At 45.3% G+C, this 22,852-nt stretch overlaps 1 protein-coding gene across 1 annotated transcript; it reads left to right on the forward strand.

The window, feature by feature from the left end:
- The first annotated feature begins 19,782 nt into the window (after positions 1–19,782).
- Positions 19,783–22,584, forward strand: LOC133892955 (disease resistance protein RPM1-like). The gene has a single exon (XM_062333941.1). It carries the CDS (start codon positions 19,825–19,827, stop codon positions 22,564–22,566), a length of 2,742 nt encoding a protein of 913 aa, XP_062189925.1. The 5' UTR covers positions 19,783–19,824; the 3' UTR covers positions 22,567–22,584.
- The last annotated feature ends 268 nt before the right edge of the window (positions 22,585–22,852 follow it).

Consider the following 22,852-nt stretch of genomic DNA (forward strand, 5'->3'; position numbering starts at 1 on the left):
ACTGCTACCACTGCTCGGTAGCAGTGTGACTAGATCGCCAGCAAGCGATTCAGGGGCCGGTGTCACCAGCGGAGTGGAGGGAGATGCCGGGGAGGTTGCTGTTGTGCATGCGGCAGCACTTGTCCTGGTTGCTGGCCCTTCCGATGTCACCTCGCCAGCTAGCGGAGTCAACGAAGGAGCTTGATCATCATGTGCCGTGGGCGTTGGCACACCTGCCGGACCACCCGCGAGTGGCACAGAACCGCCCACCGCCAGCTCAGTGCTAATCGCCTCCTTGACATTGAAATCAGACGGCTCTCTGCCACCTGCAGCTGTACACCAGCTCCACTCCACACTTTCATCGAATTTAACATCATGACTTACATGAATTTTCCCGTGTTGTGGATCAAAGAGACTATGCGCCTTGCAACCGTCCTCGACGCCAAGGTACACCATCGACTGGCTTCGGTGGTCGAGCTTCTTGAAGTATGGCGTTGTTACCTTCGCGTGTGTCGTGCAGCCGAACACACGAAGGTGTTCCAAATGTGGCTTCCTTCCGTTCCAGGCCTCGAATAGAGTGCGATCGTGCAGCGCTTTCGTTGGCAAGCGGTTCAGCAGATACACCGTGTGCTGCACCGCCTCCCCCCAAAACTTTCTAGGCACATTCATGCTCTTGAGGAGGGACCTCACCATCGCCATCACGGTCCTGTTCCTTCGCTCCACCATGCCATTTTGCTGAGGCATGTATGACGCAGTGAGGTGCCGTTTGATCCCGCCCTCCTCGCATAGCCGAGTGAACTCGCCAGAGGGGAACTCCCCATCGCAATCAGTCCTCAACGTCTTAATGCGCCACCCTCTCGTGTTCTCGACCTGCAACTTGAATCTTCTGAACACAGAGCAGGCCTGATCCTTCATCTTGATCACATACACCCACATCCACCGAGTAAATTCATTAATAATTAACATGAAGTAACTATTATAGGCAAGAGTCAAAGGTGTGATCGGCCTGTAGAGGTCAGCATGTAGCAGCTCGAGTGGCTTCTCCGCCCTGAAATTTGCCGCTACCGGAAATGGCTGTCTCGCCTGCTTCGCCACTAAACACCCTTGACATAGCTGGTTTGGGTGCATGATCGGCTACATAAATAAATGAACAATGCAAAAAGGATGCATAAAATTCATGCTCAAGTAATAGTAGAGCACTAAGACTCAAAAACATCCGCAAAAGGCTGCCAAGGGACTAGGGCTTCAAAGCGTGAAACCCCGAATAAACCAACTTAAAGTGCACAAAGCCTTCAGTGGCTGGCGGTCAAACCAGCGGCTAGCATAGAGTTTTGGGGGCTGGTGGTCAAACCGACGTTGATCCGGTGGTTAGACCACCCACCAACGGTTAGACCGGCGCTAGCGGCGGTTTGACCCCTGTATAGAGCCCTCACTTCGGACCTTTCGGTCCCAACTAGTGGTCAGACCAGCCCTAGCGGCGGTCAGACCGCCAGGCCTTGCCGGTAGCACCCTTGTGGGGTTGCCAGCGACAGCTCCGGCAAGACTCTCGACCAAGGAGGGTACCTAAATGCTCTATGGGACTAGTTAAGTGTTTCTAAAGTGACTTGGACTATTTTCACCAAGCTAAACTCAAAATGCCCCATGGATTGGATCTAGGCTAGGTTGAGTTTTGGGCGTAAATGGCATGGGGGATCAAATCGTGCTCAAAACAACGGAAAGATGGTAGGGGAAGCCTCAGCTTAGTGCATTGAAGTTTCTAGTGGATGGGTTTGCTTCGGGAAGGTTTCGATTTGCGGATTGACTCCCAGGGTGGTGGTGGAGATTGAGGTGAACGGCGGGTCTCCGGTAAGGGAGAAGAGGGGAGACACTTGGGGAAGTCCTTCGGGAGCTTGTGAGAGTCCCCTCCTCCGATCTCTGACCCTTGAACGTGATGACAACGGAATCCCTCTCCCTTCTAGTGTTGGGTGGAGAGTGAGAGAGAGAGAGAGCAAATGAGAGAGTGAGAGAGGCAATCGACCACCTTAAGTCGAGCCTCTGTGTGCTGGCGGTCGGATTGCGTAGGGCATCGATCAGACCGCAGCAAGCACACGTGGCTACCACATGGCGGTTAGACCGCGGGTGATCTCGGTCAGACAACGAGAGGGATTTTGTGCCAAATCTTTCTAAGTTTTCCCACTTTCCCTTCCTTTCTTCTCCAAAGGATCTAGTGCTTTTCTAAGAAGCTCTAAACTATCTCTAGGGTGTTTGAAGCACCTTCGAACTAAACTTGTCGGACCATTATGTAACAACACAGGTGATAACACATGCGATAATGGTTAAGCGATGCTTAATTATGGCTTATCATTTTTGGGACGTGACAGTGGCTCGAGGGATCATAAGCGGGAGAGACTTACCGGTGGTCAAGATCGCAAGATGGAGTACATGTATCAACATCAGGATGTTTGCTTGAGGTCAAAGTAAGCAGCTGTGAGTCACACTTTGAGAAGCGTGCAAGGTGGTTTCACGGTTTGGCCTCAAAACCATGGAAGGGTGAAGTGCACGTGGTATCATCGTGAAGCTAGCGTCGAGACAAAGTTAAGTCATGAAGGTATCATGGCCGTTCGATGGATGAAGCAAAATATGGACCAGAATACCCCTGTAGTAGGTAGGAGACCATTGTAAGCGAGGGGTATTTTGTGAACAAGAAAACTTAGTATCTAAGGACGCTCACAAGACCTATAAATAGAGAGGTATGACTGTTGGGAGAGAGTGATCCAGCCACTTATGTTTGAGAGCTAGGGTTTTAGAGTGGAGGAGATGATATGCTTAGTATTTGTAATAGGTTAGAGCTTTTGAGAGAGGAAAATACTTTGTAATTTGCCTAAAATAGGACTGACCTCTTATTAAAATGAAGTGCAAGTTTTCTCTGGCATTCGATTTTATCTCCTTCTAGTCTCCTTCTATTGGTTCCGTATTTTTTTTTGCAAGTTTTTCCTTATGGATACGATTTTTGTCTTAGTTTTTAGACTGAAGTTTTTGCTCCTTATGAAGTCATTCTCTTTATTGTTAGAGGCATAAAATTCATACACTTATGTGTACAAGTGGATATTGAATTCTCTTGCCTCTGTTCCATCAATTTGGGGGGTTTTCTTCTATTTGTAGCTCACGTTGATTCAAAGTTGTAAGTTTTTATACACAAAGATATATAAAATGATCTTAAATGCAACCTATGAGTCATATAACATCGGTAGAGTCATGTTACCTATGAACTTCTCTTTTTAAATAGTCCTCTAATGTTTTTGTTTCCACTGAGGTTTTAATGTGCGTTAGATGATCAAATATAAGAAGACCATCAATTCTGAAAGAAATTTGTTAAGATATCTATTCACCTCCTCTAATCGCCAACCTCGATCCTACAACTTGCCTAACATTAATCACATAGAGTTTCAAGAAGGATGCCTTGTAAACTTGCGTGATCTGGTGCTTGGTCTGTGCACAAAGGTGACTGAAACACCCCAAGGCATGGAGAAACTCATGCATCTCCAGAATTTGGAATTGTTTGGCATGCCAAAAGAGTTTGTGGATAAGTTGAAGGAAAAGAATGGTGATGCTAGATATCACAATCCTGCCAGTTCAGATTTTTATCAGGCACCTAGGATTTTGAGATTTGTGAGATTTATTAAAAACGAATAGGTGAAGATGGTTCCTAGTCCAGCTCGCCATTGGCTAGTGTACTGATGATGAGCTGCTGTTCCCTGCTGATCAATGATCATGTTCTTTATCACATTTGGCTCTGAGTCTAAGTTCGGGCAAAAAAAAAAAAAAGCACTTGGCTCTGAGTTTCTTACTGACAGAGCAACCGTCTTTACCAACCTATGATGCCTAAATGAGAAGAGTGGACTTTGCAGACATATTCTTTTCGGTTATTACCTTGTCAGAAGTCACTTGAACTTAGCGACAGTCCAAAACGCCAAGCTGTGCTGCTTCCGCTTCCATAAGAGCTGACGCTCTCCACTAACAAGCATAATCTGATTAGAAATCTTTTTACCTCTTATTGCTGCGGTGCATTAAGGGAAGCTGCTCTCTTGCTACGATTTTAGATCATTGTCAGATCCAAGACCGACAGCCCCGCGTTAGAGTGTGTGAACTGACGATGGGGCGCGTCATTGCGTGGCGGTTCCCTTTGGGCAACTTTTAGTTATTCAAGGAATTGATCCGAGTAATCCAACTTCCCTGTGAATTCATGGTAGGCCGTCAGTAAAATCTGCTACATTAACCATAACCAGAACCTTTCTTAATCAATAAATGAATCTTTGGGCATTCATTGGACGGCATCCCCTATCCGATCCAAGGCACGCGGGCAGGCGGCAACCTCGAACCTGCGTACTGCTGGTTGATGCGGGTGGGCCTGGAGGATCATACCTTCGATGCTGAAGGGCCCACCAGCAGCTGCCAACTCATTGCTCTACTGACCAGCGACGACACGCCACTCTTGCGTGGACCATATGCATGCTTGCTCCAAGGTTTGCAGGATGAATTGCCTAGGGGAGCTTGGCATTTTGGATCTATAGTCCATGGTAAAATCGTAAAGATCCTAGTATCCTACGGAGCCGGTATCATTTATACGCATTGCACAAAATTTACATGATCATGACGTGAAATTTAGGATTGCATACGACTGTGTAACACCCGCGGCATCATGCTTAGAAATTAGGATTGGCTATACCATGATCCCAACAACAAAATATGTGATTGTAATCAGGCTTGTATTAGTTTAGTTTGCTGTCTTTTAGTCTATACGAGTATTTCTCTCTAAAATCAATATGGTCCATGTATCACGCTTGAAATGATTAGTTCATACAAAATACTCCATCCGTTCAAAATCCAGGACGTATTAGGATTAAAAAACTCAAACTTCATAAATTTGACCAATAATTAGTTAAATTATACACATATTTAATGTACAAAAGATGTAACAAGATATTCATACTTCACATATCTTTTAATAAGATATTAGTTTCGTAGCAATTGATAATATATTACTATAAGAGAAGTTAATGGTTAAAGTGTACTTTAAAAGACTTTCTCAATAAATTTGCAGTGAACAAGTGCATCCATATTAATCATTTCATAATTTTACGTTATTCACATACATATCGTAAATTAATTAATTTACCCTATGAAATAATATGGATTTTAAAGTCCAATAGAATCATGATTCCATACGGTCAGGAAAAACTGAAAAGGATTTTCCGGAGGATTACAATATTGATAATGTTGTTCCATGGCATCAACAGAATTCACCAGTCAAACAATGGTTAGCATATAGCACGCATTTAACACACACTGAACTGGCTGGCTTGGTTCCGGCTCGGTTCAATCGAGAAGTACAACGGGAATACTAATCCTGTTGAGTTTCTCCAGATCTACAATACAGTCATCCAAGCAGTTGGCGAGGATGAAAAGGTGATGGCAAATTACCTCTCCACAACCCTTAAAGGGGCAGCGACGACCTGGTTGACCAATCTACCGCCAGGGAGGATGTACTCATGGGAGCAGCTCTACGATCTGTTCTGAGCCAACTTCCAGGGTACCTACGTCCACCCTGGCATTAAAAAACGATCTCTTCCATTGTGAATAGACGGAGAAGTAAACCTTGTGCAAGTTCGTCCACCGCTTCAGCAACACCCGGAACATCATCCCTAAGATAAATGACCATGTCGTCATCTAAGCATTTACTCGAGGGGTTAGGAGCCGATGATGCGTCAAAGACATTGCCAGGAAGGATCCCGAGACAGTCAAAGAACTCATGAAGATCCTCGAAAAGTCAGCCAAAGCCAAAGAGGCGCTCTTGTTCATCAAGGAGAGGGACTAGAGCATCGAATGCCATCATCCTGGACTGGACAACGATGCGGCAAAAAGCAAGCACAAGAAGAACTCCAAGGGAGGTAAGGGTAAGAAAACCAAAGCTGATGCGATTTTTGTAGATTTCCCCGACATGTGTCCCAACAAGCGCTCTAGCATGTCCCAGGGCAAGAACTACAAGCTGGGCACTAGTGAACGCAATGACAGGACCTGGTACAACCTCCGCCAGACCGATGGCTACAACCTCCATCAGTGCCGCATCTGGCAGAAACTGGTCAAGGTCGAGATCGACAAGGCCAAGGGGAAGAAGACCCAGGACGCGACCTAGAGTAGAGAATCTAGCTCCAGTAGCAGTGAGGATGACTAACCCCTGATGTCCTACCATACGGAAGAGAGGATCGTCGACCACATGTTTGATGGCTCCTTATCTTACGAGTCCAAGCACAATACAAGATGGTGACCCGAGATGTTTTAGCGGTGGTCCCTAAGGGTCGTCAAGCCATCAAATGGTCGAACGCCGAAATCTCCTTCGGCCAGGACGACTGCCCAGAAAACTTCATACGATCAGAACACTTCCCAATAGTGGTCGAGCCTACAATTAATAACTACAAGGTCTCTCGAGTGCTTATCGATGGAGGAAATTCTCTGAACATCCTCTTTGCAGGCACACTCGAGGCGATATAGATCTCCTGATATGCCATCAAGCTGGTTACACAAGCTTTCTACGGCATAGTGCCCAGGTCTTCGGCCACACCCATCGGCGAGATATCGCTCCCCGATACTTTCGGGAAGCACAACAACTTTCGAAAAGAGAAGATTATATTCAACTTGGTCGATTTTGAGACATCATACAACACCATCTCAGCATGACCAACCCTAGCCAAGTTTATTGCTGTTGCACACTACGCCTACCAGTGCGTGAAGATCCTAAGGCTTGAGGGAGTCATTACCATCCAAGGTTGCCCCAAGGCAGGCCTTCGTTGTGACAAGCGGAGTCTTGACATGGCGTCTCATCACCGACCCGACAAAGAATCCAAGAGATCAAGGATCAAGGTGGACGATAAGCCTCCATCGTGATCACGACCACATCGCCCTAAGAAGCAAACTTGATAATCTAGGGATTTGGTTCCATGACTAGTTCGGGTCCAATGTAATAGCACTGTGCTATCCTCGAAGTAGTAGAGTCCTTGCATATCGACTTAATATAGTTTTTGTCATTTAGGTTTAAGATAATTGATCTACAATAATTCATGGAACGTTAATTAGCTCTGTAAGTTCCATATGTAAATACTAAGAGTATCTTCGTAACAATAAAGATTATATTGCTTGAAAAGTCATTTTAATACCTTTTCTACCTTATTTGTCTTCTCGTGCATTCTAATGCTCGACAACGAGGTAAGTCGCCACCTGGGTACCTCGGCCCATGCGTGCACTTGGGGTTGTGAAAATCTTTTCTACGACCAAAAGGCAATATGAGTTCTCTCACTTTATTACATTATTCATTTAGACTGCCTACCTGGAAATCCTTCTCAGGCAGACAGTCAGGAGCTTGACAGGTACTTAGTAATGGAAACCAAAAATGGCATATTGTATACATTCTAATAGCAAATTCCAACAAAAAGGGATGGATCAGCAATATGCTTATTAGCTCATGAAGGATCCAACAAAAAGGAACGACTCATGAAGGATATGCTTATTAGCTCCCCTAATAGCTACTCGGGATAAGTAGGTACCTAGGTTACCTTCTCATGTTGGGTCCTCTGCGGCCGTGAACTCCCAAGTCCTAGAAATCCTCGACCTTAGGGGACACAGGCGGTGATGCTTGATGAAGTCTCTAGCAACATCAGATGTAGTCAACCCCCGCTCCTTAAGCTCCCGGATCTTGGTGACAAGGGTCTTGGCTCCCGGATCTTGGTGACAAGGGTCTTGGCTCCTCCATCCACAATAGACTCACCAGTGGCATGAGACCTCGATATGGGAGTTCGGGCTGGCTGGGATGGCAGTAGAACCATTTCTTGCGCCACCTCGATCAGGAACTCTTGGCGGAGAAGCCGATGTACTCCGTCGATGCGAGAACCGTTCAAATCGTATTCAAGTTAATCAAATCGGCGATTCATCAAATAAGATGAGAACTAGCATATGCCCATCTCTCGACATACCATGTGCTAATCCACATCTCAAAGTCACAATCGCAAACACAAATGATTAAAGCGAATACAATTCTGGTAGCCTCGGTATGTGTTTTATGACCAAGATTAGAACATATACCTATATAACAAGCCTCATCACATCAAGATATAATAAAGAGTGAGTAATTAAATATATTATAAGTATTTAAAGTTATTACAAGTTCCACAATTTAAAGTACTACATACAGAAATTAAAACAAAAAGATCCAAATAACAAATTCCGGTTCTCAACATACAACAATTAAGCTCTAAACTAAGCAAAATACATGAAGTTCATAACCTAGCACATAATCATTACAATGCAGTGGAAATATCGACTAAAAATAGAAAAAGAAGTGGTGACATTATTGAAGGTGATATGCCCTAGAGGCACTCATAGAGATGATTGTATCACATGTCTATGTTCATGTACTTCTGAATAATATGTTATTCCAAAAATGACTATCGTTTACTTTGATTGGCAAATATGTGACCTGTCCATGAAACTCTTTATTTATATCATGATGTTATTCTTAGTTGATCTCTGGTCGCATAACATCGTGATGATACATAAGACTAGCACCTGTATTGATTGATGATCATGTTTCATGGATCATAGGTATAGAGATACTAGATCAATAATGTGGACATTTATGTTGGAGAACATAATGTTGGATAGACTCACCTTAAGATACGGCTACCTGTAGGATCCTTAGACCTGAGATCGTCGTTGATTCCTAGAATGTGTAGTGACATACTTTGGGGCTGCCAAACGTAATTTCGTAACTGAGTAGTCATAAAGGTAGTTTTAGGGTTCATCATGAAACATGTCGTGGGGTGTGAGAGATCAAGATGGAATTTGCCCCTCCTTGATAACATGAGAGATATTTCTGGGCCCCTCGAAGTAGTTGGATTGAGAAAGTGCATGTCCGTGCCAATATGATTAAAGAGTTAAACATGATGAATCCACTACTTAATCGAGTGAATGGTCGAGCTATCACAAGGGTGGCACGTATCTCGTCTTGCTTGATTGGTATCGTGAGGCAAAAGGATTGATGCATGTGTATATCAAGGTTCAGTCGCTATGATCTTTTGTGTATACTCAGGAGTCAACATGTCCTGTTAGGGACCGCTATTGATTTTGGTTTGGAAAGAGTTTTTGAGTCATACCCGTTTGTACATGAACCTAACGGGTCACACACTTAATGGGTTGGAACAAAACATGCTAATTGAATTCGTATATGAGTTTGACTGGATTGTGATTCATGAGGTGTTAGAGTCCTAAAGGGCTTCCAACATAGGAGCCCATTAGCGAAAACCCTAGCCACAGAGGTGTGGGGTGGGGCATGGAGAGGTTGAGCCACTCGAAAACCCTAGCTGCAGCTTTCCGCAAGATCTCCCAAAACCCTAGCCGCGCACGAGGTGCTAGCACATCGGCAGTCGGGTTTTTGCTCGGTACGTGTGGATACCGTAGAGGCACTGCTGCTATTGTGACGTTGATCTTCTCAGCTAGTTAATCATGATGTGTTCAGGACTGGTCACTGGTTGTGACGCACTAGTCGACAGACCTGCTCGTCTGGTCACAGAGCACAACGCGACCACTCAGATCTGGTTGGATAGCATGACACGACTACTCAGAAGTAGTCGAGGCCATGATAGACCTGATTGGGAGCTGGTCAAGGAACTGGTCGAGGAGCACGATCACCTACTTGGAGTTGGTCACACGTGACCACTTGTGTGGGGCTGCTCGTGGATCTGATCGAGAAGCTGTTCAAGGAGTTTGACGCGCACGACGTTGGATCGGCCTACTCCAACTCTTCTTCCACTGCACTATGAGTCGAGTGATAACGATCTATGATCTCATACTAGCATGGTTTTCTAGGTGATTATGGTAGAAATTTTTTATTTTAGGCTAGTGTAGCCTACCGTTCCCCAACAGTTATCCCTAAGGCGCCACCAGAACACCACGAGTAGTACGTAACGACTCTTGCCCATCACCGACATCGGCGGACACAAAGTAGCCATACACTATCTCATCCTAACCTACAAAACTTCAATGATAGCATCATGAGTAGGAAGGTATTCGCAATTCTTACTCATTATGGGTACATATAATAACCCGACTTCAAGGATTATGCAATTTAGTATGAGTAGAAAGTAGTAAGCCACAAGGTTAAGTTGAACTTAAGTAAAAACTATTTTAAAATACACATGGTGACATCATAAACATGAACATCAACACAAGCTATCCTCATATGACCACATGTACATAAACATAGCCAACACATAAACAAGTTATTCTCATCATGTACATACTCAAGAACCAATCTCCCACATACCACATACATCCATAATCACCCAAATACCAGAAACTCTACAATTGATACGGATGAACATTAAGTTTTCTCATGACCAAGAGCATGTCAATTCGAATTGATCTGACACCCTGCAGGGGATATTTCTTTACCCACATCACACGAGACCATGCAGCTCAAGTAACCGATCAAATTGCAAGAGAGATACCCATGACAACTTTTTTCAATTAAGCCCCAGCCGTTTGAGTATGCACCTCTCGTTCGGAGGCCACTTAGGTCCACTACCGGGCAACCTCAAGTGCCTCTACAAGCCCACCCGCTCACACCGTAGACGTTTAAGCTAAAGGGCCGCAACTACAAAAGGTATTCAGCTCATCTTTACCATATTCGGATATATGAAAAGTATGGATATGTGTTTAAGCCAATGACATCAACAATCGGTGCTTAATCGACCTAGGTGGGCCTATGACAATCGAGACGCCATTCCCGATCCATCCCTATCACCCACCCAAATCTTATCTCATCATCACGACTCATTAACCATCAAGATTTACTTTGGTGAGACACAATAAAATCCCTAAAGCTTGCGAATGATGGACGGACCACCGCTCGACTTCTATCAGGGACCTAAGCCTTGCTAAGTATAACATGTAAATGCCATGAAATGTGATCCAAATGCCATGAAAATGCACATGAATGCAGTGCACTAAGTAAAGAACATGGTAGAGCAAGATTTATGCAAAAAAAAAAAGATCATACGCTCCCAGTATAAGGAAATAAGCGATGTGCTGTCCTAATTGTCAATTTCATCAAAAGAGAGTACCCTAGCACAACTTAAATTTTGAAATGACTTAACATGCCAACCATTATTTTTCCTGTGTAGGGTTATACCAATGAAGATTTTTATAAGTGGTCCCAACCCTAAATTATTTTTAGTTTTTTTACGAATTTTAAAATTTAACAATGTGATACTAAACATGAGCTAAAACAATGGGCCAAACTGCTCGAACATGTTTACCACTATTTTTACTAGAAATTAATCTGTTCATTATTAGAACTGGTTTCACTATTTTTGGACTAACCATGAATTAACAGTGATTTACACATGATTGAACAAAATTAAACCAACACAAAAATTAGGATTCAATTTACATGAGTACCAACAATTTTATATAGTAGATCATGATCGTACAAGGCTAAAAAATTACTTCACAATTTTTGGAGCAATATTTATTTTGCTATGAAATTTTCAATGTTATGCCGATTTACTACTTGTACTATAATTCATTTTTGTGTTTTCCTGATTAACCCGACTCAATAAACTCGGCCAAACTTTTTACACCAAGCAGCAATTAGCCCTCAAGATGACAGCTGGGCCGGGGCGCCGTTGCCGGGTCAACAACGGTTGACCCGGTTGGCGCTCGCGCCAACGCGTGCGATATGCGGCGGAGCGCCCAGCTGGTAGTAGATTCCAGCTGCGATTTGACTGGGAATCCTGACCACGAGCATCAATGGATCATGGGGAACCCTTGATACAGGAGTGGACCAAGGGGCCCGGCCGGAGCATAGTCAGTGGCGGCGGTCGGCTCACGCGGAGCTCCAGGGCGATGATGAGCCACAACCAAAATGGCGCATGCCGAAGCTCGAGTGAGGCGTAGGGAAGCTCACCGTGCGATGGATTCAAGAGGAGGTTCTGGGAGATGGTAGCTCGTCGGGGAAATGCTGGCAAAGGGCTCAAGACTCGATGAAGAAGGTGGCGGGGCTCAGAATCTGGCAGTGAAATAGATGTAATCCGATAGTAGACACGTCACATGACCTCCTTCCTTGCTTCTATTGACTTGAGCACGTTCGATCTGACGGCAGCGCGGTGGAATCGGGCAACGCATAGCTGCAGCGGAGAGGAGGCTTGGTAGCAACTCACTATGGATGCTCTCGGGTGTGAGAGGGAAAATGGGAGGGAGAGAGAGTAAAGAGAACGGGGGGGGGGGGGGAGGGACTGGGATCCCTTGACTTCACGTCACCATCAATGGCGTGTGGGGCTGGGCCCACGCATCAATGATGACATCACCGATGTCATGATGTCAGGGGCTCCCGATCCGAGGGGCGGGGGTAAGATCGGACCAGTGCCAAGCCATGGTTGGCCGGCATGGGCAGTGGCCAGGCATCAACGGGCACGTGATGACCAGCTTCTATCCATGCAATGGGATGGGAAGGTGACTGACTGACGAGTGGGACCCATGTGACAGGAAGCAGAGCTCGATAAAAAGTTTTGCTCTCTCTTTCTACTCAAAACAAGACCCTAGAGTACTCTAAAATTCACAAAACGATTTATATAGATTCTATAATTCACAAGAAACCCATTTTAACATGTTTCACCTCAATAGCCCGTGTACAATTCAAATTAAAATTCTTCAAAAAGGGCTACTTTTGAAACTTCTAGCCATTTTTATGGCTTCACTTAAATTACCATAAATCTAGAAAAAATCATTGATATTCATATCACATGATAAAATAATTTATAAAATTGTTTCTAGCCCTAGGTCCATAGGTGAAAAAGTGAGTTCCTTTGTAAAGCCCTATTTAAATGTATTTTCCTCATCTCATTTGTATTCTCTTTTTATTCAAATTGAATTCGACTCAATTCAAACTTGCACATAATTCAAATGCCTAAAGAGATTGACATACAAGTGCACGCACAGGTAAGCTTCGCACAGGTGCGCGAAGACGTTGAATTGCATGTAAACATGAATATGCATGAAATTAAGGTATGAACCCAGCGCTGCTGGCGACCCTCCCTGTAAAACCCTTCAGGAGGTAGAAATGCCTAAAGAGATCGACATACGAGCGCACGCCCAGGTAAGCTTCACATAGGTGCGTGAAGACGCTGAGCATGATGATGGAGTTGGGGTTGAGATGGATAAGCGCAATGTAGTAAAAGATGAGCACTTGGAGGAAGAAGTTGGAAGGGGGGAAACGGAAACCAAAGCGGAAGAAATCAAGAAAGACAAGAATCGATGTGGTGTCTGGACTGAGGATCGTCTCGCCCGCTGGTGGTGAGCAAGAGATCAAGGCGAGTGAGGGGATAACCTCGTCGAGCTCCGCTCAGGCCAGAACCTCCTCCAAAACATCGGATTTCAGCTAGGTCAGGATCACGGCAGCGGTGGCACCAATAGTCGAGCTCTCTGGCATGTCGATCTTCTTGCGACCCATGGCATCGAGAGGAGGGGAATGGTAGGTTTAGGGTTTTTGGAGGCTGATGCAGGCGAGGAACGCAAGAGAAAATGGCTCGAGGAAAATGATGACAGAGGGGGTAAACATCGTGTGGGCTCCCCTGTCTGAATTTATATAGAGGCAGAGGTAGTCTTGGCGGCTCTTCAACTAGCGCAATGATGTTTCTGAGTACGACTCAGGGCAACGGTCTCCTACCACAATGTATCATCACATTTAATGCTCAGAATACCTTTTGATGCATGCAGAGGCTGTTGTAGCAGTAACCCAGAGAAACCGGCGCACTTTTCCGCCAAACGCGCACAGATTCAAAATGTCATCATGATCTCTTGTTAGGTAAATATTCCTTTCACCACTACTCAAAATCTCCGCTGCTATAGTTCAAATTTCAAGCCTGATCAGTGATAAGTCTTTTCTCCCGTCCTTTCAAAAGATTGGGATGATATTTGTCGGATGAAGCAGAATTCCTACTCGGAGGAATACCTTCTCAGGGGCTCACTTGGGTACTTGAAGGTGTTCGGAATCCTGAATAGATAACCTGAGGGCTCTAAAAACCTAGTTAGATGAACTAACCTATCCAGGGACCTGAGCTCTACTCGAGGAAGTGATCGATCAAAACATTTTGCTGACTAAGCCTTTGATCCGTCAAAGCCTCATTTCACGTACTGCTGGAGGGCTTGATGATTGGTACTATAAAACTACCATATTTGGATACACTAGGGTTTCCTATATTCTTAGGGTATACTCTATTCTCAAGAAGGAAATCCCTATACGTATAAAAGCTACCCACAGATTACACAGGATATCTCGTAAATATAGAAGTTTATCTCTAAGAATAAGAAGGAAGGACTCAGAGGCCGTATGACGACACCCCTATATATACGGAGCTAGAGGACCCTGTAAAGGACAAGTCCATACAAGCCCATTGAAGCCATTCAAGCCTATAGGAGCTCTGAACACTTGATCCTTCTATATTTTAGATATGTATTAGCAACTCCCATCGACTATGCACAAAGGAGCCCTTCAACTAGGTTTAAATCCATCTAGGCTAGCCAAGAATCCCCTTGTAAACAATCTCAGATCAATACAAGACCAACATGATGTAGAGTTATTATTCTAATGGAGGCCTGAATCTGTATAAAAACTCTATGTGTGTTGCAATTCGTCTACACGAAGCATCTCCTATTTTTTCTACAAGTTTGTGAGATCGGCGTTTCACCAATCATCCATAGTGTCTACTAGTAAAAATTGGAGACTGAAAACCACACACTATTGGAGCTCATATTGGTTGGATAATGTCGCACCAAAATATTTTCCTAAGAAACAAGGGCAGGAGCTCGACCTTGTATAACCTGTATAGTTGGCATGGATTTTTTTTCCTTTTAGTGTGCTTTGTCACTGCCTTTCTAAGAAGACCTAGATGTTGAAATATTTAAGTCTTGTATTTTGTCGTCATGGTATTTCCTGAGGGCAAAGGTTAGAAACTGAGGATCTTAGAATGGGAGGTGGTAATTTGAAAGGAATTGTTATTACAGAGATGCACCTTAAGCCTATGTGATTAGCATAGTTAGGCTCCATTTGGTATTGCAGTGATTTTTTAAAAATATTTATTTCTATTTTTTCATGCATCTGTTAGTTGAAAGCAGCTTTTTAGAACTCTAACAATAAAGTCAAACTAGAATTATCAATGATTCCCCTAACAAACTAAATATCATAGATTCACAGCACGACAAACACATACTGACCTAGCATGTCCCACGTAGATTCGTCATGATTATTTTTATGATTTCGAGTTTTTGACTAACAAGATAAACCGGCTGAAAGCCAATTTAAATCGCCCAAGTCCCAACCCACGTGCATCAAGGAGTACAAAATCAGTTATTGTCATGCTGACGTGCGCTGCTCGAGGTTTAATTTTGCTGTTGTATCTTTGCATATCATTAGGTAATGGGAAAAATCCAACTTCAGTCTCTCATCTCTTCCCGTGGTCTAAAAATGGTCCCTCATCTCCAATACCATCCATACTTGGAGCCTCATCTCATGATACCGTGTACACTTGGTCCCTTGGTCAAGTTGAGGGCGGTTTCGCGTACTGGGATCTGACGTGGCGTGGCTAACGTGGCTGGCCTCTCTCTATTAATCTAGTAATATGTCTCATGTGCTCTCTCTCTCTCCTTCCCCAATCCTCCCAATCCCCTTCTCAGCTCGTTGCCTAGGCCTAGGGCAGCAGCCACTCCATACCTGATCTCGCCGTTAGCCCCAAGGTTGCCACCAGCCCCAAGGCTGCTGCCGGCCCTGCTCCCCTGAAGCATGCCCTGGTGTCATGCATCCATCAAGCTAGGTCATCACCCGTGAAACGTAAGTGAGCATCTACATGTTGAACTTTGCATGCAAGTAGCAATTTTCTATTCAAATTGCAAGGAACGATGTGAGCAAGTGATAATTTAAGTCATTTTGGTTTGATTAGTGTAGGATGTTGCTTCAATTTGTTTATTTGAGGCTGTCAGTAGTGGTTTAGTCTAGAGTGATTTGTTTAGTCTATGAGCATATGCATCTTGGCTGATTTGTTTAGTCTAGAGTGGCAGCAGAGGAGTGGTATGCATGTGCACCAATGTTATTTGTTCTGTGTGTAGGTGGTTAGTGACATTGTGCAATGGACATGTGTGAAATTCTAGGGGTTAGATTTCACTACAATGGAGAGCTTATCAATGATGGCAAGAATTTGCAGTATATTGGAGGTTTAGAGGGGATGTCACATATAGAAAGAGATATCTCTGCCAAAGGTCCGATGACATCTAGAAGACCACTGCAAGGACATTGGAATGGTAATGATACATTGGTTATTTCCTGGGAAGGAGTTAATCAATGGATTGAGAGTGCTAACTGATGACAAGGCATGCCAAACAATGTCTGATTGCATCCCTGATGGGGCCATTATGGACATATTTGTTGAGTCAATGGCTATAGATCAGAGGGATGTTGCCTTTATTAGTGGGCCAATTGTGACCTACGCTTCAGGTAGAAAAGTCAATGTTGTGGTGGAGAACAATCACAACTCAGACGAAGATGATAGTGACTATCTCCCTAGAGATGAGTACTGCTCAGATGCAAGGGAAGTATTTTGTCTTTGCTGATGGTGATAATAAAGGTATGACAAATAAGGACTTGGAGCTATTGCAGGTTGATAAGTTATCAGAAGATAGTGACACATCATATTTTTCACAAAGTGAAGAGGAAGACAGTTATGATGAAAGAAGTGATGGTGAACTGGTCAGAAGGAAGCCAAAGTTACCAAGATATGACAACAGTGCACCCATTCCATCTTTTACATTGGGCATGCCTTTTAGTGGGAAGCTGCAATTCAAGAAGGCTGTTGAGAAGTATGTGCTAGCAGCAAGGAAGGTCATAAAGTTTGCTAAGAATGACTTGAAGAGGTGTAGGGCAAAATGAGAGTGGCCCAATTGTCCTTGGTTCATTCTTTTGTCTAATAACAGCAGGACTGATGGATGGCAAGTGTAGGCAATTCTGTAGCTCCAAAGTGAAATGCTATGGTAATCTATAGAAAAACTTTAGTATGTGCACTCAAGTCTATCTTGTAAACTTAACTGAAAACTGATTATTAATGCAGGTTGTTTTTCCTTCTTCATAGCAGAGCTCAACTAATATGAGAAAAAGAAGTGCACACAATAATGAGTTGAACATTCTACTCGGGCCAAAGTTTTTACATAACCAGGTGGAACTGCCACACTGAGCTTGGAGTCCAATGTGACATCAAAGGCCACCTCAAGAGTTAATATAATAGTCACTTTAGGTTCTGCTTCTGCAAGTGTCCATGCCCAAGAGCCATCTAAGAAGAAGACTAAATTGAGGTTGTACAAGACCACTAAGCCACCACCACAGCTTCTTAACATGCCTCATACCCAATAGTTGGTTGTTCATGTCGCTTATGTAATATGCCACAATATAGTAGATAGTTGTTCATGTCACTTATGTAATATGCCAAAACATAGTATCTGGTTGTTCATGTCACTTATATGCACATGTGGTATGTCTTGTTGTGTGCCAAACTTATGCTTGTGTTATATGCCAAGCTATGGCTTGTGTTATTTGCATGTCTCATTTTTAGCTTGTTATATGCCAAGCTATTGGTTGTGTTATGTACAGGTGATATCTAAGAATGGAATTTTTTTGGAACACTCCACAAATAAATCTGGTCCTGTCAGTTCAAATGGCCATGATAATGGAACAAGTGAAGGAAATTGCTATCAGGATATGGAGAATCAGTCTCTCCTTCAAATGGAAGATCATAAACAATAAATAGAACATATTTTCCTGAATTGGACTGACATACAAGCCAAACAAAGATACATTGCATTGCAACAACCAAACAGAGATACATTGCATTGCATTCATTGAGACATAATTCTCTTGGTACATACATCATTTAGCCTCTCATTAGGAGAACAACTAGGACTAGCATACAAGCAACTAAGCTAAAACCAATATTCTCCTCTCTTTCTCAACCTTCAGAACCTTCTCTCTAAATGCAGCAACCTCATCTTCATGGTTCTCCTTCTGATCCTTCTGCTGTACATGTGCATTCGCCACAGCTTCACGCAGCTCATTGTTCTCCCTTCTCAAATCCTCAATGACATTGTGGCAATCCCTCAAAATCTACCTAAAAAATGGAGTAGTCTCACCATCATACCAATCCCAAAACGGACAACCTACAACCTGTGTCGAAAAACCAAATTAGTGCACACAAATCACTTCATTGTAGACAAAAATGAACCAATTTGGAGCCCAACTTACTCGACGTCGTGCACACGTGACATATCTCCTTGTTGGGTTTGTGTTGGTCCAAGAAATCAAGCAAACGGCTTTATTACCGTAGGTACAGTACACATCCAGCGAGTAGTCCATTGGTCTCTCTCTGTACGGGATAGGCGACGTACCGTGGCCTCCACAACCAGCTCTTGAGCTTGCTGTCCCCCTTACACTCCCAGAAGCCGTCGACCTTACACTCCTAGAGCTCACCATTGGGCCCAATGGCAGGGCTGTAGGGGCTGGGGCGGACAACACGATTGGGAGTGGTAGCACGGTTGTAGGGACTGGGGTGGCCGACACCATTGGGGGCAGTGGCAAATTAGAAAGGGGGCGGTGAAGGGGTTGTAGGGGCTAGGGTAGGTGGTATGATTGTGGGCAGCGGAGAATTAGGAGCGGGTAGCACCGGGGATGTAGGGGCTAGGTCGGGTGGCACGATTGGGGGCGGTACCGGTGTAGGGGGCCGGCAGCAAACCTGGGGGCGACAGTGAGTGTGGGTGCCAGATTAGGGATGGATTGGGGGGAGAGAGTGAGAGAATATAAGAGAGAGAACACGTGAGAAGAGAGGCCGGTCACATCAGATCTTAGTACGCGAAACCGCTCTCAACTTGGCTAAGGGACCGTGTGTACACGATATCGTGAGATGAGGGACTGCGATTGGATGGTATTGGAGACGAGGGACCATTTTTAGACAGCGGGAAGAGTTGACAGACCAAAGTTGTACTTTTTTCTTAGGTAACTTATCAGCGAGACTGACGATGTTGCTTGCTGTTTAGCAAACCGATGGTGGTTTTGATTTTTGAGAGAATAGGGAATCATGGAGAAACAAAAGAAATCTCGTTCGTGCCAGGTCTGCAGTTGCCACACACATTACATGGTTTTGACTTTTGCTAAGCCTATGTGATTAGCTTGGTCAGACTCCATTTGGTATTGCGATGATTTAAAAAATATATTTATTTCTATTTTTTTTGATGCGGCTATTAGTTAAAAGTAGGTTTTTAAACTCTAATAATAAAGTCAAACTAGAATTATCAATGATTCCCCTAACAATGATATCATAGATTTACCGCACAGCAAACAAACACTGACCTAGCATGTCTTGTAAACCGACGTCGATTCGTCATGATATTTTATGATTTCGAGTTTTCGACTAACAAGATAAGTCCGGCTGAAAGCCAATTTACCACGCCCAAGTCCCAACCTACGTGCATCAAGAGTACAAAACCAGTTATTGCCATGTTGACGTGCGCTGCCCGAGGTTTAATTTTGCTGTTGTATCTTTGCGTATCAATAGATAACTATCAGCGAGACTGACGATGTTGCTTGCTGTTTTGGCAATCCGAGGGTGCTGTTGACTTTTGAGCCAATAGGGAATCACGGAGAAACAAAAGAAATCTCGTTCGGTAGCTTCTGAGGCGCTCACCTCTCTCTCCCTCACCCCGCTGCGTCAAGCACTCGCCGGCGACATGGCGGAGAACATAGCCATATCGCTCTCCGCTAAACTCGGCGTGGCGCTGTCCCGCAGCGCTGCCAACGGCCTCTCGGCCCTCTTCGGTGTCCGCTCCGACATCGCCACTGCCAGCCAGGACCTTGTCCTCCTCCGCACCTTCCTCCGCTTCGCCGACTCCCACCACGGCACGGACGTGCTCGCCGCTGAGTGGGTCAAGCAAGTCCGCGACGCCGCCTTCGAGCTCGAGGACGTCGCCGACGAGTGCTGCTACCTCTCCGGTCATGGCCTCTTCTGGGACATTGTCAACGTCAAGTCTTGGTTCGCGCTCTCGAGGCGACTGCGCAAGGCTCGGGAGAGGCTTCTCCAGCTGTCTGCCGACAAGGAGCAGTTCGGCATCCGCCCGGCCAACGGTCCCGCTTCTCCCGTGGACGTCATTAGCCGGACGCAGGCGGAGAGTGCGCACTTCTTGGAGAAAGAGGAGATCGTCGGATTCACTGTTTACGAGAAGCAACTGCTGGAATGGGTGATCGGGGACGTGGAGCCACGGCTGACGCTGGTCGCCGTGTGCGGTATGGGCGGCGTCGGCAAGACCACCCTCGTCACGCGCGTATACAAGGAGGTGGCGACGAGCCACTTCGACTGCGCCGCGTGGGTGGCCGTCTCGCAGGGCTTCACGATGGACGACCTCCTCCGGAAGATCCTTAAAGAGCTAAACCGCGACGCCCCCGTGCGCGTCGGGAACGACGCTGATGCGGACTACCGGTCGCTCGTGGCGGCCGTGCGGGGTCATCTTGGAAAGAGAAGGTACCTGGTCGTGCTAGACGACATCTGGGACGAGCACCTGTGGGGCAAGCACCTCCGCCATGCGTTCCTCGACGACGCGACCGGGAGCCGCGTGGTCATAACCACGCGCAGCAGAGACGTGGTCAAGGCCGCGCCGCCCGAGAGGATCATGATGCTAGAGCCTCTGCCGTGGAGCGAGGCGTGGATGCTGTTTTGCAACGTCACCTTTAGGACAGAGCCGGGTCGGACGTGCCCGAGCAACCTAGAGGAGCTGGCTGTCAATATGCTTGAGCGATGCCGTGGCCTACCATTGGCGATCGTCTCCATCAGTAACCTCCTTGCGCTGAAGGAGAAAACAGAGTTTTCGTGGAGAAATGTCTGCCACAGCCTCGTGTGGGATAAGAGCAGCAGCGATCTTGGGATAGGGGAGGCGGCCAGCATACTCAACTTGAGCATCGATCACCTGCCGCACCACCTCAAGAGATGCTTTCTGAGCTGCAGCATATATCCTGAGGACTTCTTGATCAAGAGAAAGATATTGATTAGGAATTGGGTTGCGCAGGGCTTTGTAGACGACAAACCCGACCAGTGTACAGCAGAGGATGTCGCTGACGGTTATCTGGACCAGCTAGTGCAGCGTAGCCTGATGAAGGCTGTTTACAGGAATGAGTCTGGCCGTGTCAAACGGTGCCTTATTCACGACCTCATCAGGGAGTTGATTATCCGCAGGTCCAGAGAAGAGGAGGGGTACTTTCAGTTTGCAAATCACAAGATAACAATGGATATAAACATTAGAGTGCGTCATCTTGCAGTTGATAGATGTGAAAAAGTGGATTGCCAATCGGTTCCAAAGGTGGCCTTACTTCGCTCCTTCCATGCATTTGCGTCAGAACTGGATGTTACGTTCCTCTCTCGCTTCAGGCTGTTAACCGTGCTCAACCTCTGGTTCGTTGAGATGAAAAAGCTGCCCGACTCAGTGACCAATCTTCACAATATGCGGTACCTCGGGATCCGCACGACTCTCATAGAAGAGCTACCAAAGGATCTGGGCAAATTGCAGAAGCTGCAAACTTTGGATGCCAAGTTGTCCATGGTCCAAAGGTTACCAAGCAGCACAGCAAAACTGAAGAGCTTGCGCCACCTGATACTTTTTAGGCGTGAGGCTGCTGACCTTTCGAAGCCGTATCCTGGCACGGTAGTAGGAGCCCCTGAAGGGCTGGAAAACCTGACCAGCTTGCAAACACTTAAATATGTTCGAGCAGATATGAAGACGGTTACATCCTTAGCAAGGTTGGAGCAGATGAGGAGCCTGGAGATATTTGGTGTGGATGCGAGCCTTACAACCGATTTGTCCTTTTCAATCTCCAGAATGAGCTGCCTAGTGCGCTTGGGGTTGGAAATGAAGCATGGAGCAGACGTAGTACTAGACCTAGAATCAATTACTCAACCACCACTGAAGCTGCAAAAACTCGCCTTGGCCGGCAGGTTAGCAGGAGGGAAGCTGCCATCATGGACATCCTCCTTGACCAGCCTCGTGCAACTACAGTTATGCCACTGCGATATTGCGCAAGATTCACTTTTGCTCCTCGCGGCACTTCCTGGGCTGGTGAATCTTAGCCTCATCGCCACCTACCATGACAGGGCCATGATCTTTCCAGGAGGTAGCTTTTCCACCCTTCAGAAACTCATCTTGAAGGACATGCCTAACCTTAGTCGCATAGTGTTTCAGCAAGGATGCCTTGTAAAGCTACGTGATCTGGTGCTTAGCCTGTGCACAGAGCTAACTGAAACACCTCAAGGTATGGAGAACCTCATGCATCTCCAGAGCTTGAAAACTTTTGGCATGCCAACTGAGTTTGTCGATAAGTTGAAGGAACAGAGTGGTGATGCTGGATATTACAAGCCTGCAAAATCAGAGTTTCCTCAGGCACTTGGGCCATCGAGATATTTGAGTTGGGTTGGGAGAAACAAGTGAAGATAAAAGTGTCGAATATCTGACTATGGATATATATGTATAAAGTGTATATTATATACGGATAAGGTTTGCCATGTATATGTTTAACAACTTTCGATATTATGGAACCGAATTTACGGTACATGATACTCCTGGAGATCCAGAATGCGTATGCTAGGAAGGTTTCAATTGGTTATCTAACTCGAGAACAATTAGTATCCTAGTCAGATTTATCTGATCTTTCTTGGTGGACAAGATGAAGGACTCTCTATCGACTACGATGAGATAGGAGACGGTACAAGACCCC

This window comes from Phragmites australis, chromosome 15 (assembly GCF_958298935.1).
Source record: "Phragmites australis chromosome 15, lpPhrAust1.1, whole genome shotgun sequence".
NCBI lineage: Eukaryota > Viridiplantae > Streptophyta > Magnoliopsida > Poales > Poaceae > Phragmites > Phragmites australis.